Genomic DNA, 14,522 nt, shown 5'->3' with positions numbered 1-14,522 from the left:
TCACCAGCAAATGTACAGAAATGATCAACAGTAAAAGTGGTCTTTCTACAGAAAAATGACCCTATTTTTTAGGCGATACAAAAATAAATTTACAGGACTATATACACTGTATATGATAAAACATTCTACTGGAGATGTTGTGAAAACGAAACCCCAAGAAATATATTCCTTTTACCCCGCGCTAAAGATAAAAACTGAATCAAATCACTTCTTCAGATAGATTTATTTATTTAATTTCAACACAATCATCCTATTTGTACATCACAAAACTAGAATAAAATTGAAATATTTCTGATTTCATTTAACATTTACATGACACCATTGTACCATAAAATATACTTTGTAAACCACACAGTATAGACATCCAACGCACAGTATTTTAAGGTTACATCTACAGAAATGCTTTAACAAACCCTCACAACTCCCTGTATCAGCTCAACATTTATGTTTCATAAAGTGCATATGGAGTTACAACTGCATTACTCTCACAACGACTTGAACGGGTCATAATCTAGAAGGTTTTCATTATAAAACATTTATGTCAGCAGAAAGGTTGCGCTTAGGTTCACTCACCCATTCAAAATGAAAATGAGTCTAGAAACAGTTAAAAGTGGGACCGCAAGCATAAAAAAAAACCTTTTTTTCCCTTTACAAAAACAGAACCTGAAATCAACGACAATAAATGGGCAAGATCATTCCTTACACAAATTACAAAGAATTTAGCGAATTAAAATTATTTGAGTTTGTTTCAGTATATCAATGTGATAAAGGTGATTTGGACCCGAAATGTGAACTGATACGAGGACTGAGTTTTCTTGGTTCCTGAAATGGATATTATTTTTTTCCATTTAGAAATACTGTTCAAAGCCATTGTCTATTGGTCTTGAAACAGACATTAAGTGTGTTTGAGAAGTTTAAGAAAACAAGAAACAAAATCAACATTGTCACTGATGCTTCTTATATTTCCGTCAGCAAGATACATGGCTGAAAATGAAGTAGTGTTAAGCTCTCCACTGCTAAGTTTGTATTTGGAGGGACTGGGAGTTGCAGAAAGCTCTGGTTACCTAAAGACCCACACAGCAGCTGAGCACAGTCAGTCACTCACAGCAGCAAAGTGATGGCAAGCAGGCAAAGCAAGGAAGCAATTAATTCTGTGTGAAAACAAGGACCTCTTGTGGCAAAAGAGGGAACATTCATTGTGCCATTCAACCATAGGCAAGATGAGGTCATGGTGGCGTTGCAGCACTCCAGATTACATGGAGGGTTTGTGGTAGCCTTACATGCAGTATAACCAGTGCAGTTGGTGCAACCTGATGTCCACTTGAAGGTGGAATCTTGGGTCTCCTTTTTCAGCTGCAAAGACATTAGCAAGTGAGCAAAGTTCACCACGGTCTAAATAGGAGACTGACATATTTAAATCTTGTTTAAAGTCTGTTAATTCATCTTTCAATACTCTGAGCATTTTTGTTTATGTAACATAACTTTTTTAATGTATTATGTGGAGCCTTGCTCTTTTTCCGAGAGAATACTAGGCCTATTATACATTATGTATCATAAATATTTTCAGGCATTTACGTTGTCATTGAGACAATTTCAATGGAAATGCCACAAAATTGGTAAAAAAAAACAACCCACAATACTAGTAAATACACTGTATTACAGATATACTTATTTGTATAAATAGTGAAACCACATCTTTTACAACTTTAAACTGTTCCATAATACCATTTTGAATGATTCTTACTTACATTATTACAACCCCGGATAATTTTTCTTGTATACATTTTGTTAAATTTTAAAAATGACAACAAACTGAGAGCTGAGTTTGTGCCGAAATAATGATAACATGCATTTGGAGTCAAAACAGTAGAAAATCTTCAAAAGACACAAACTGAGCCAAAACTCAACAAGATCAACCATTTTAGTGAATCTAAAATGTATTACTATAATATTAATTGTTGCAAGAACTGCATGAACATTATTGAAGTGGTGACATTTGTGTTGAAGTTGTTGCATTTGAAGCATCATTTTTTTGGCAGTTCTCACCTGACAGTGTGGCTGTGAGGGCAAGCACGTTTGGAGCGCTGCATTTTTAAAACTTGTGTAGCAATCGTTGCCAGTACACATCCCATAATGGCATTTGTATCCCTGAAAAAACACCACAGAAGAAAGGATGATACTGATCTCACACCAAGCCCACTTTACACTGCTGGACAGACTGTTAGCTTGCTCTATACTCCAATAAAATGGTAAATCGTTGGCAGGCAGTTAATATAATCACTCTAAATTGGTGAGTAGTCAATAAAGTGTACAAATAATTGTTCAGAAACAAAGACAAAATGTCATCTAAGACAACATGATTGGGGGAAAAAAAGAGAGTGAGTTGAATTTTTGATACACACAATAGCCTTCTAGCCTAAAGCATGCCAGGACACACACACATGCAGCCTTTTATCCTTACATTGTCTGCTGTTGTTGGTTGACTGGCGGTAGTTGTTGGGACTGGTGTGGTTGTTGTTGTTGTTGTTGTTGTTGCATTAACTAAAATTATGTGAGTAAAAGTAAAACCTTTTTTTTTTTAAATTGCAAGCTTATAAGAGTAAAAGTGCACACCTGTGAACATGCAGTCGTGGCTCATAAGATGTCATGAAATGCAATAATTTGTAAGGCCAATATGAGGATGGTAAAATAAATCGAACATTTATGACAGTCATTAAATGAAGAGGTTAAGAATGGGTAAGATGGATCTCTTTACCTGTGGTCGTCATCATCATTGATGCAAAAGTGTCATTGAGGCAGCCAGTAGAGTTACAACACTTCACTGAGCAGTTGGTCTGAGTGGTGTTGAGGCATTTATCAGTGCAATAGGTGCTGCAGCTGGCATTGTAGCACATATCTGTCTGCCTGAATAGCTGATACATTGAAGAGATGATATGAGAAGAAAGGTTTAATTGCCTTTTTTTCCTTCCCTAATTTTGAAAATAATATCTAACATCACAGTTGCTTCTATCAATTACTAACACAGTATAGCATTTGACTCATATTTTGCTGTATCTACATGTCAACACATGCAAGAGGTTATAATACATTTAGACATGTTATTATAATTTAAGACAATTCATTGAATGGTTTCATTAGATGGTTTATAAGGGATTGTGGGTGTCATTTGCCTCCTTACCTGACAACTGTCACCAGCAGTGCATAACGTGGTATTCTGACTGGTGTACATGGAGTAGCACTCAGAGTAGTTACAGGTGAATGAAGGGCAGTATATCTGTGTTTGAGAGAGGTGAGAACCACATGATAAAGATGAGAGGCTAAAGGGATAAAGAGGAAGGAGAGATAAGGCTAAAAGCCAACACAAAAATATACTTCTCTCCACTAAGGTGGACTTACCATGCTCATTGAAGTTGGGTTTGGCATAGTGGTTCCTTGAAGTGGTCATTATTGGATGTGCAAAGACAAAATATAACATGTATTAATAATTGAACTTTGATTTGCAAGGTAAAATTAAGCCTGAGTAGTTAACTGAAGCATTTTATTCCGTGATAAAACAAACCATACCAATGGAGCTGGATGACTGACTGGTGTACATCATCGAAGTTAAGGAACCAGAGCCTGGAGACATGGAGGAAGACGAACTTGAGGCTGTCATTGTGGTGCTGGACTTGGACTTGGTTGCTGAACCTACTGCAGAGGGGGCAAAGTTCCTGTATTAGTAGCACTGACTGAATTCAAAGATATCATAGGAATTGAAGATGCAGAATTGGCTATGTCTGTTGGGCTGATGCCAGACTGTGTTTTGGTTGGTGACCCTCTGGTTGTGGGAGAATAGGTGGTGGTGATTAAAGTACCTCCAGAAGGGGTGGATATGGTGGACTGGGTGATGGAGGTGGTCGTTGCACTGTCTGTGGTCATCATGGAGGGTTGGGTGAAAGCTGAGGTTGTTGTAGCCCCGGAGGTGGAGGTCTGCGTAGTACTTGCTATGCTTACAGAGATGGTGTTGAGGGGCTGTGTGTTTGAGGCTTCTTGGGTACTGAATGCTGTGGGGGTCTGCATGGTGGTGTTGGTCGCTGGTATAGTTGTGGATGTGTTGGTGCGGTCTGTTGTGTTCGAAGTGGAGGCAGTAGTATTGGAAGAATTAGGGAGCGGCGCCGTGGTGCTGGATTTAAGACCCGACACTAATACTGATGGCAAAAGTAGTCCTAATATGAGGAGGCGCAAAATACCTGTAAAGGGAGGGATTTTGGGAAACAACAGGAAAACGTGTTTAAATTGTGGGCTTTTTTTTTTAGTTAATCTGGGCACTTTTCATATAACCATTATTAAACATGGTGGTAACAGAATGACTCTTATACTTTGGTGATCAGCTGCCAAAGTTTTCACGGATTTTTGAACATCTATTTAAGATATTATTATTTTATTGCTTTTGTTTGTAATGAAAGGCTATTAGATATGTTTACCAGTGTGTCATTCACTTTGGTCCAGACTTAAGTAGTCTACACAACAACTATTAGATGAATTGCCACAAAGTGCAGACTTTCAAGGTGCATGTTCGGTTTGGTGATCCCCTGACTTTTGCTCTACCAGTACAAGGTTATTGTCGTTTGTGGTTTTGGACAATATTGCATCAATTGTATTGCCTTAAAGTTTGGTACACACATACAGTACATGTCCACCGTCTAGATGAACTTAAGATTTAATTTGTAACAATATTGCTATCAGTTTCAGTGCTAATTATCAGACATCAGCAACATGCTAACATGCTAAACTAAGAATGAACTACTGGATGTGCTTAAATAATATGGAATTATACTCAACGCTGAGCTACAAGATGAACACGCACGTATCATCTTTTTATTCATTACAGAGCAGTATGACATCTTTGATTCAGGGACAGTGTCAGTGGAGTCTCAGTGGTTCTACCTGCTTGACTTCTTGACTAACACTTGTAACTCTATGTCTTTTGTCTGGATGCATTTTAGTACATGTACTGCATTTAAAAACAACAAAATCCCTACCAAGAAAATATTCCAGTGCTTTGACAGCGTTAATATTGTCATTCTGATTTATTACTTGATGCCTATTTGTACTGGCATAGGGGCCCCTCCTCTGTGGGTCTATTTTGTCTGTTTTCCACATAACATTTTTTTTAATCATTATAATTTGTTGGGTATTTTTCCTTATACAAAATAATAGTCTAAGGAAAGAGGGTGATTTAGGCTGTAAAGACAACTGTGTCATTAGGATTTGGGGATAGGATTAAAATTTACTTGACAGACAAGGTTGGTGGAACTTACTGATTCTGCATTGTACTTTTGAGACTGATAACATGAAATTTAAGAAAAAAACAAAACACACTCATACCTGTGTCTTTTATAAAAGTGGTAGAGACCATCATTCCACTGCCCGGAAGGGGGAGAGATCTTTGTCCGGCCTGTAATTACATAATACGTGTCAAATTCTAGGTAAACGTACAATTAACATGAATGAATAGCAACCGGATGTTCTGCTTTTAATGTAACAATATTTTACACAGACATAACAACAAATCTCTGCTAGTAGAATAAACTAAGAAAAGACGACAAGTCTCTTGACAAAAGGTCTTTATGATAGATGGCAATGTGGATTCAGACTATTTACCCATAGGTCTCTGAGTTACAGCCCTTTTCAGCCTTTGTAACCCACCTGGGTAGTTCTTTTGATCTGTGGGAGTGAAGTCATCTATGGTCTCCCCTTTTTACAATCCTCTAATTGTTCTGGTGAAACTGATCTCATAATTGTTTTGTTGAGTCGCAATACAAGCAGTTTAATAATTTGGGATTTACCTTTTTTCATATTTTTACTCACAGTGACTCACATTAGTGGCATAGAACAAAAGTTTTTTTTTTTTTTTTTTTTTTTAGCAAGTTTTAGTAGTGCAAGTCACCCTTACCCATGAGGTCATTCCTACTAAGATTATCTCTGCATAGTGACGCACAGTTATGTCTTGAGTTACTCAGTTTGCAGTCATTTATCAGTGAACACAATTAAAAAGTGTTTGTTCCTTGATCAATCCCATCGGGAGAGCCGCTCTGAGTCATGGCTTGTTTTTTTCCCTTCTCCCTTGGATCCTAATGTGACCTCCTATGGGCTCTCCACCCTGGAAACTGAATAACAACAGTGGCCATTTTGGTTTTCAAGTCAAAATGCAGGGTTTAATTTGGAAAAAGTGAAGTTTAGATTTCTTAGTTTGATGTACACTGCATCAACAGGTACATACCTGTTGATGCAGTGTTACAAATAACCCCCTCCTGGGGTTCTCCTTTCATAAACTTCCAATTTACATCTTCATGTTGTATTGGTAAATCAGATCAGATTTTATTACTGTACTAGTTCAAATAATAACAAAAGGAACCAAAAACAGTATCACCTGCTGCAAATAGTTCGAAATTTCAGAAGAGGCATTATCTTTATAATAGACTATTTTTCTGAATGTAATGTAAATAAAAAAGAGCCTGCATGTTTCTAGAAACAAGGACATTCTACAGACAGAACATTTGACAGTGGCTTGTGAATATTGTTCTAATCAAAATACAACACAACAAACTGTTTTTGAGATAGAAAAACAATATGACAATTTATCACAACTGTTTGTGTACAAAAATGTAAATACTATCAAAATATGGAAATGGAAAAAATAAAATAGAATTGAAGTGACTTGTCAAGATTTACTCATATTTATCTAAATACATTTTAGTTAATGATGTATTCAAAATATTTGGCATTTATAATGCATATGAAAAATACGTTTTGTTGCGGAAAAATTTAAAACATAACATCTACACGACATCATCCTGCTGTATTTTTCGCTGGCTATATTAGCACCGCTATTGTTCACCTGCAACCTGCCCCGTATTACACATCAAAGCTCTATTTAGCTGATATTAAATAATGCTCATTTAAAATCAAAAAGGTCCTCTCACCTGTTGTGCAGTGTGCATGTTTTTTGTCAGCTGTAGTTGAAGTGAATGAGCTCACTCTCTGTATTCTCTATTGCTCTCTGTCACCTCCCCCCTTCGCTTCCTGCTGACAGCACTGTTGGCAACCTAATAAGTGGAAACTCTCATCTGTACAGCTACATTGAGGTGAGAGGAGGAGACTAAAAGCCTGCTGTTGCTGGGAGGGTCTAAAAATGCCCAAGAATTGATAATGACTTCAGGTTAAAGCTAATTAGGGTATTTTCACAGTGAGCCTGTTAAGGTAAAACAAGATATGTTACAATTGTTGTTTCATACCCCTTCATGACTGGTTACAAGTTTTGATGAAGACCTGAATGTGGTCCACTTGAGAGATCACGTTATGTGTGTTATTCAAACTCTTATTCAGTGTAATTGCATCAAAACATTTTTAAAAAGTCAGACATTTATCAAAACAACTTGACATAACTGGTAAATATTTTACCTTTTCTACATTGCCCTGTCAAAACATCTTTGAATACCATTTTGCTGTGTCAGTCCACTACAAAAGAAGATATTACATTACAGTACTGTACAGTGTTGGGTGGCTCTGATGAAGGTTAATTAAAACTGTGCAACCAGCATTTAAAGATTTACTGAAATAACTGGATTAAGCCTTTGCTAGTCTATAAGAGTACAGGTGAGGTTTCAGGGCCCTGTGGGGTGATTGTATAGGGAGCCTCCTGGTTTCTGTTCAACACAATGTGAAATCAGAGCCCCTCTCTCTGCCAGCCATAAAGCCCCCACACACTACAATTACCTCTTTGTGGCCAAAAGAACGTAGAATTCTTGGGCACGACACAAAAGGGACTTGCGCAATTCAGGTGACAGAAGTCCTTCCCTTTTTCATAGCAGCCGCATTAAAAACACATAAAATTCTGTCTACTGGGTATGAATAATTCAAAGTACTCTCTCAGATGTGCAGGAGTTTGATGGTTATTTAATGAATTCTAAATTATTTTGATAAACACTGCATGGATAATTATTATTGTTTTTAAGTGAGGCAAAACAACAGTTTTAAAACTGCCTACTGTAAGATTTAATTCAATGACAAGTACATTTTTTTTCAATAGTGACATGTCCATACACTGAAAGAGCAGTCAGTGGCTGTAATTTGTCCTCTTGTCTGTACTGGCTGTGATGACATCCCTTCATAAAAAGTTCCCTTAAAAATGTAACACTGCACTCCTATAACACTGTCAAACTCATAATGGACAGTTTAAATAAAAAAAAGCTAAAAACTAATGCAGCAGATCAGGAGATTAAATTTATAATTTTGTTTATCAAAATAGTGCCAAATTATTGTGTATGCGATGTTACAGTAACAACACAGTTTTCACACTAAGAGGACATAGAAATTAACTATTAATATTTAGTGCCTCTGTGCCAATGCAATTTACAACCGTTAGGTACCAAACTATTTATTTGATCAATAACTTCTCCAACAATTGGAAAGAAAAGTAAGGATATCCTGTCTACATGGTGGTCAGTGAAAATGATTCTGAATGTTTAGCTATTCATTTGTTTTTACAGCCTGCACATGCACATTAAAATTACACAGACAGACCCATTATACTGTATGCACATATTCATACATACTAGACATTATTTCCTGGCTTACAAAAACATTTACATACGGTTGCACACTTAGAGTGATCAACAAGTCATTTTAGTAAAGGCTGCTCTGACAGTTGTTGGACCCTTTTCCATGACTAATATACACACACACTAATTAGGAGCTGCTCCATATCTTTATATTTGCCCAAATATACAAATCATTTTGCTAAGTATCATTATGTAAGTATCCCATATCATCATGTCATTTGCATTCCAAAATGTCCTCAAAAACTAAATTTGACTGATAGCCAGCATGCTGAAAGCTCAGATAAAGGAGTGACTGTGTAGAGCTTACAGTTCAATAATTGCATATCATTGTCATTGTCCAAAGCTGTGAACCGTTTGTTTGCTTGCAAATGTGAGATGAAGGTATTTCTATGTCTCTGAATGCAGGCCTAAATAGTCTATCGGCTGAACTGATGTATAATCTATTCAAGCACAACAATGAACCATGTAGAGATAGCCCGAGGGCTCGCATTTCACTTGAATGCCAGGCTTTACTTTGAAACATAAGACACTTGTACTATATAATCATCAGAATAACCAGTGAAAAAATGCTGTCCCCTTTCCCACTTGATTTCCAGAGAAAGAAATGTATAATGCAATGATTAAAGCTGGACAAACATCTTTGGAATTATCCTCTCTCTGACCACCAGCAAATATACACAAGGTAATGTAGCCTTATTTACAGTAAATTAAAGTTTATTGAACTCTCAAAACATTGTATAATTGCAGAAGTTAACTTTATTTGCTATCTATTATTTGCACAATACAGTGGTCTAGAGGTTTAAAGGTATTTTTGTTATGTGTAATAAAAGCCTGGCTTACAGTGTAATTTTTTTTATACTGCACAGTGTGTCTAGAACAATAATGTTAGTGTGGATTAATCTTAGCTGTGTTACATTTTTAACCCAATGTTATTGTTATGCTCCTCATTAAACTGATGATGTCCACATCCTGACGAATATGACTGAAAAATATTCTTTGCCTGAATAGTTTCTCTTAGAAATCTTGAACGAAGGAAAAATATCCAAACAACAAAACTAACCAACATAGGTAATAGAAGCCATTTGATGTAACTATGGTACAGACTGTTTGTGGACAGAAATGTGCCTCCTTTTTCACTTTCAGTTGTTTAACTGCAAAAATCTCCTTGAATCAAGACTTGATTGGGAAAATGGAGGAAATTGCACCAAGGCATGATCCACGAATGATTCAAAACCATTTCCCAATCAATTTAATTTTTTGTTTCAGATCCAATGTTGTTACTTCTACCAAAGAGGTTATGTTTTTTGTTTGTTTGCCTGCTTGTTTGTCTGTTTGGCAGCAGATTTACAGAAAAGGTACAGGCCCATTTTCTTATGAAACCTTGAGGGAGAGTGTAAGCATGGGCCAAGGAAGAACCCATAGCATTTTGGATCTCTTCTGAATAATGAGGCAGATCCATTAATTATTTTTCACTTTCATGAATACAGTGATATATTGCATTGAGCCAACTAAATGCCTTACATCTTAAAATCCAGTGGGTGGTAGTAAAGTTCAATAGTGACTGAAAACACAGGCCACACCAGAAAAAAATTATTCCAAATGACAATCTGCATTCACAGGTAGCAGTAATCCTCTTTATACTTGCTCAAATTTAATGCAATAAGCAGACATAATGGAGCACTCTGCGACAGCGGTTCAGGGGAGAACCAGAAGCAGTACAACAGCTGAGAAGTGAGGCTACAGCCTGGCCAGCCAGGTATCACACCAAAGTGTGTAATACACCCATTAGTCCACTAGAGGAGACCGTGTCACATTTAACACCGGTGAGGCGTGAAAAGTACATCCACGTGGGATCAAGGTCAAAGAAGGAGGTAATGTGAGAAGATCACAGAGTTCTATTGTCGAAGAATAAAATCAGTAAAGTCTCAAAATTCTGTATTATTTCTCCAATGAGCCAACAGACAGACAGGAACATGGGTAACAGTTGCACTGCTCGTGCAGGCTTGTTCACATTGTTGCTATATAAAGCTCAACTCGACCAATTTAAGCAGCCCGCATGCGACTGGTCTGCTAACTGCATGACTAAGAAGATTAGACAAGATTTACCGACACAGCAGTCGTCAGCAGCGCTGCTCATGCAGTGTTGGTGCGTAGCAACAGGTTAGTGAGCCCTGTGCACCACATTTACATTTACCCCAGACCAGAACAGAGGCCTGCGGAGAAGAATGGGAGCTACTGTTTCCTTATGACCTCACATGGGAGTTTCCTCCCATCCTACAGTTGAGCCTCTACAAAAGGTCAGTGTCCAGCGCTGTCAATACGTTTTCCAATAGTAAGCCTTCATCCCTGTTTTAGTTTTAATGTCTGTTTGTTTTGTGTATGATATAGCATGTTAACATCAACCTGCAGAAAACCTATCTTGAGCCTACACCCAATTATTTGAACTCATTTGAACACAGTTCAGAAAAAAACACATCATCATATCTAAACATTCAATATCATTTTAGTTGCACTACTTCCTGCCTTTAGTCGTAGCTAACCATAGTAACATCTATTCATTCTCCAGTCAGAATATCAGTGTGAGAGGACCATGCTTCAACATGACAGTATATCCTGTGGACTGTGTTTACATGGACTTTCAAGGGAATACTCTGCACCTGCCGGTTTCTTTGGGTGAGTGCCTGCTCTGTAAAAAAATGCCATTGCTTTGACATTTTAGTATAATTTCAATGAAACATTTTGATAAGGTTTTTTTTTTTTTAATGGTGACTAAGCCAGGTTCATTTGCATTGCAGATCTGCCCATACAATGCAATACAATTCTTACCAAGGGAAAAGCACATTGTCGAGGACAAACACAGCCGCCAGTTGAAACAACTTGTGGGTAAGGATCCTATAAAATCGAAGAATTTCCATCAAAATATTTACTTTTAACTGGAAAGACTTTACTAAGCTTGTTTTATTATATTCAGATTGACTGGTGCATTTTACCTCAAATTTCACCGGTCCTTTTGTTGAAAATGTATGTAATTTGATGTGTAAGTATAAATTGATATATGATAATGTTTTTTGTCAGGTTCTGAGAGTAAAGGGATTGTGGCCATACCCGGCAGCCCTGACCATACAACTTCCCTTCATAAAAGACTGACCAAAACTGAGAGAGACATCCTGTCTCTCAAGACTAGGATCGCCTGTGAGAGAGCATCATGGGAAAGGAGGTTTTCAGAGATGCAAAGGAAACAGGAAGTGCTTCATAATCAGGTATGCTTGTAAATATGTGTGTGGGTTTGGTTGAGGTTGTGTATATGACTTCATGAATTATAACTTGCCTCCTTTTGCTCAGCTGATCTCTGAGGCTGGATTGTTGGTGAAAGTGGCCTGCTATGATGACCTGGGAGAGTCAGGAGTGGACAACGAAGAAGTCTTCGATGAGGACTCAAGTAAATGACAGTGATAAAGCACAGAAGCCTAGTGTAGATGACAAAAACACACTGAGATCATGCCTACGCTCCTTTGAATTGAATGTTGATGTTTACTGCTATCCTCTAATCTTTAGGTGGTCTCCAACAGAACAGAAAGTCGGCAGTGTCATCAAGAAGTGACAGCTTTGCATGCAGTTGGTCTGGCAGTCAGTTATCCTCGTCATCTGCACTGAGCTCAAGACTTGCCTCCTCCTTATCGTCTGCCTCCAGGTACAAGCGTTGAAGAAGTAGTTCAGCAGAGAGTTAGATGTAACGATTGATCCCAGTCTCACGTCTGAATACAACACATATGAAGGTACAACCTTAGCTTAGCAAAAACAGTGGAAACAGGGGGAAAAAGCTACCATGACTGTCAGTCTACCAGCACCTCTAAAGACGTCCAGTTCAAAATTTGTTTGTTTATTCTGAGTACGTGCCCGAAGAAATAGTCATAACTCATAATGGGCACATTCTGTAATCCCCCAAACATGTCATATAATGTCAAAGACTGTTCTAAACCTGTCAGTTAAAGCAAAGGCAGTTTAACTGAACCCTCTCTTCCTCTGGTGTGAAATCATGGAGGTCGTCCCGAGGGCCACATCGAGTTTTTGTTCCCCACTCCCCCATGGACCTGCAGCTAGGTCACCGGGTTAGGATCATGCTGCCATCTGGAAGGATCAGCACAGGAACGGTTCGCTTTCTTGGCCACCTGCAGGGGGAGGCAGATCTCCACCTTGGGGTGGAGCTGCACTCTGGTGATCCAGGCCTTGGGAACGGCAGCCACATGGGATACAGCTACTTTGAGTGGTAACTGATCTCATTTTCCTACAGTGTGAACACAAGCAACATGTAGGTTCAGGCTGTGTGGCCTCACATTTAGTGCTGCACTGTGATTCTTTGGTGCTCATTACAGTTCACTGTTACTGCTATTATTTCACTCCTTTAAAAAAAAAAAAAAAGGTCATTCCTATTCTTCCAAACTGTATAATGTCTTTTGGTGCTTATTTAAGGTGCCATTCTTTCATTATAAATCACATCAGATTTACCCATGACATCAGTACATTAACTTTTGGTGTTCTGGCAGTAACAAATCTGTAAACTTCATAGGAGGAACACTTATACAACATCATACTTGATAAACAAACTGAAACGGGGCCTTCAGACATACTTCATCAAGTTCTCTGCAAGCAGTGGCTGAGTTGAATATACAAATTGGAGGCAAAAGTCGAAGGCTCAAATTACAGGGAGGTGTGAACTTGACATGCGAAGTTGAATTCCCTTTTCTACAGCAATCACAAATTTGTCTTAATTTAATTAGAAATGGGGCTTAAATTTGATCTTTTCCTCATGATTGGGAAATAAAATAAACAGGTAAATTACCCTACACAAGAAATGGTGAACATGCGTAATTATAAATGTCATGTGTGTGTTTTCTGTGACTTTTTCTCACGTCTACTCCATTTATTCCTTTTTCAAATTTTAATCTGATTTCTGTTCTTTGCAGCAAGCCAGGATATGGTGCCTTCGTACCATTCCACAAACTACTAATGGCCTGGGAATAACAAAATGACCTGTGTTAGGTTGAGCTGCCCATGGACTAGAGGACCAAGTGAATGCAGACCAGTAGTTCTTCCCACGGATCTGATATCTTATTTTAAATTTAAAATGTATGTGTCAAAGCACAAGCATAAAAACATGTTTGACATGTGTGTCTTGTCTGTGAAAAGATTTTTAATTAAATTTAATTGTCATTCATAATAAAAAAAAAAAAAACATTTTCATAAACATAGTTCAAGGCATTGTGTGAAGCTTTGGGGGTTAATAATGTTGGAGTTGTTGAACCATTCTGCACACAAAACAAGCAAAATGTCTTTTAAACCCACAGAGAAATGCTGAATATCCAGCAAAAGGTCAAGTTTGAGTAAACAACTTCAAGTATGATAACTGTAGGTCTACAAACAATTTTAGCACTGCGAAAAAAAAAACTTGTTCCCTTCAAATATTAGCCCAAAGGGATTTGCAATCAATACCAATATGACTTAAAGTCATTGCCATATTTCACATCCGTCAAACATAGCGTTTTCAAATTATGATAGGCCTGTCTTGTCTTGACACTGACAATTTAACTCCATGATGGTGTGAAGTAATTACACAACACTTTAAACTGTGACAGGCAACTTAACATCCTCAACCACATTTGATTCACTTTAATGACAGGCAGATAGAAACGTATTGGATAAAAATTTAATTTTTACTTAGTGGCTGTGTTAGAGTAAGAGATTACAATTCCTATTCTAAGGACCATGAAATTTGTACCAAATTTAATGTCAGTCCATACAATAGTTGTCAAGTTGTTCAATCTGGACCAAAGAAGTGGACAGACCGACATGGCGTCAAAACACTTTAAATTCACAGGTCAGTTCTGTGCAACCTTAACATATTTTTTTTAAATAGGCTCT

General features: G+C 37.6%; 1 protein-coding gene and 1 long non-coding RNA gene across 2 annotated transcripts; both read right to left on the bottom strand.

Annotated features, from left to right (window-relative positions):
* Nucleotides 1-236: 236 nt before the first annotated feature.
* On the bottom strand, nucleotides 237-2,571 carry LOC138623929 (uncharacterized). Its single transcript, XR_011311116.1, has 3 exons — nucleotides 2,462-2,571; nucleotides 2,047-2,148; nucleotides 237-1,353 (listed from the first exon to the last, which is right to left on the bottom strand). It is a non-coding gene; the product is annotated as an uncharacterized lncRNA (long non-coding RNA).
* Nucleotides 2,572-2,726: 155 nt separating this feature from the next.
* LOC138623938 (uncharacterized) lies at nucleotides 2,727-7,047 on the bottom strand. The gene is made up of 7 exons (XM_069703741.1): nucleotides 6,966-7,047; nucleotides 5,368-5,437; nucleotides 3,855-4,229; nucleotides 3,565-3,690; nucleotides 3,397-3,431; nucleotides 3,179-3,274; nucleotides 2,727-2,912 (listed from the first exon to the last, which is right to left on the bottom strand). The coding sequence occupies exons 1-7, from the start codon at nucleotides 6,981-6,983 to the stop codon at nucleotides 2,727-2,729; spliced, it is 906 nt and encodes a 301-aa protein (XP_069559842.1). The 5' UTR covers nucleotides 6,984-7,047.
* Between the last annotated feature and the right edge of the window lie 7,475 nt (nucleotides 7,048-14,522).

The sequence above is a fragment of the Brachyistius frenatus genome, unplaced genomic scaffold (genome assembly GCF_029030835.1).
Source record: "Brachyistius frenatus isolate BFR_SWC_R1_liver_20210118 unplaced genomic scaffold, ASM2903083v1 Contig_48, whole genome shotgun sequence".
NCBI classification, from domain to species: domain Eukaryota; kingdom Metazoa; phylum Chordata; class Actinopteri; family Embiotocidae; genus Brachyistius; species Brachyistius frenatus.
The sequence above is the reverse complement of the archived record's forward strand: the minus strand, read 5'-3'. Positions and strand labels throughout refer to the sequence as shown.

What these genes read in the sequence shown, in the direction of transcription:
- LOC138623938 (XM_069703741.1), bottom strand. An exon ending in CACTTTTATAAAAGACACAG is followed by an intron (nt 4,230 to 5,367) that starts GTATGAGTGTGT and finishes CTCCCTTTACAG; the next exon opens with GTATTTTGCGCCTCCTCATA. An exon ending in TCAGTCATCCAGCTCCATTG is followed by an intron (nt 3,432 to 3,564) that starts GTATGGTTTGTT and finishes GACCACTTCAAG; the next exon opens with GAACCACTATGCCAAACCCA.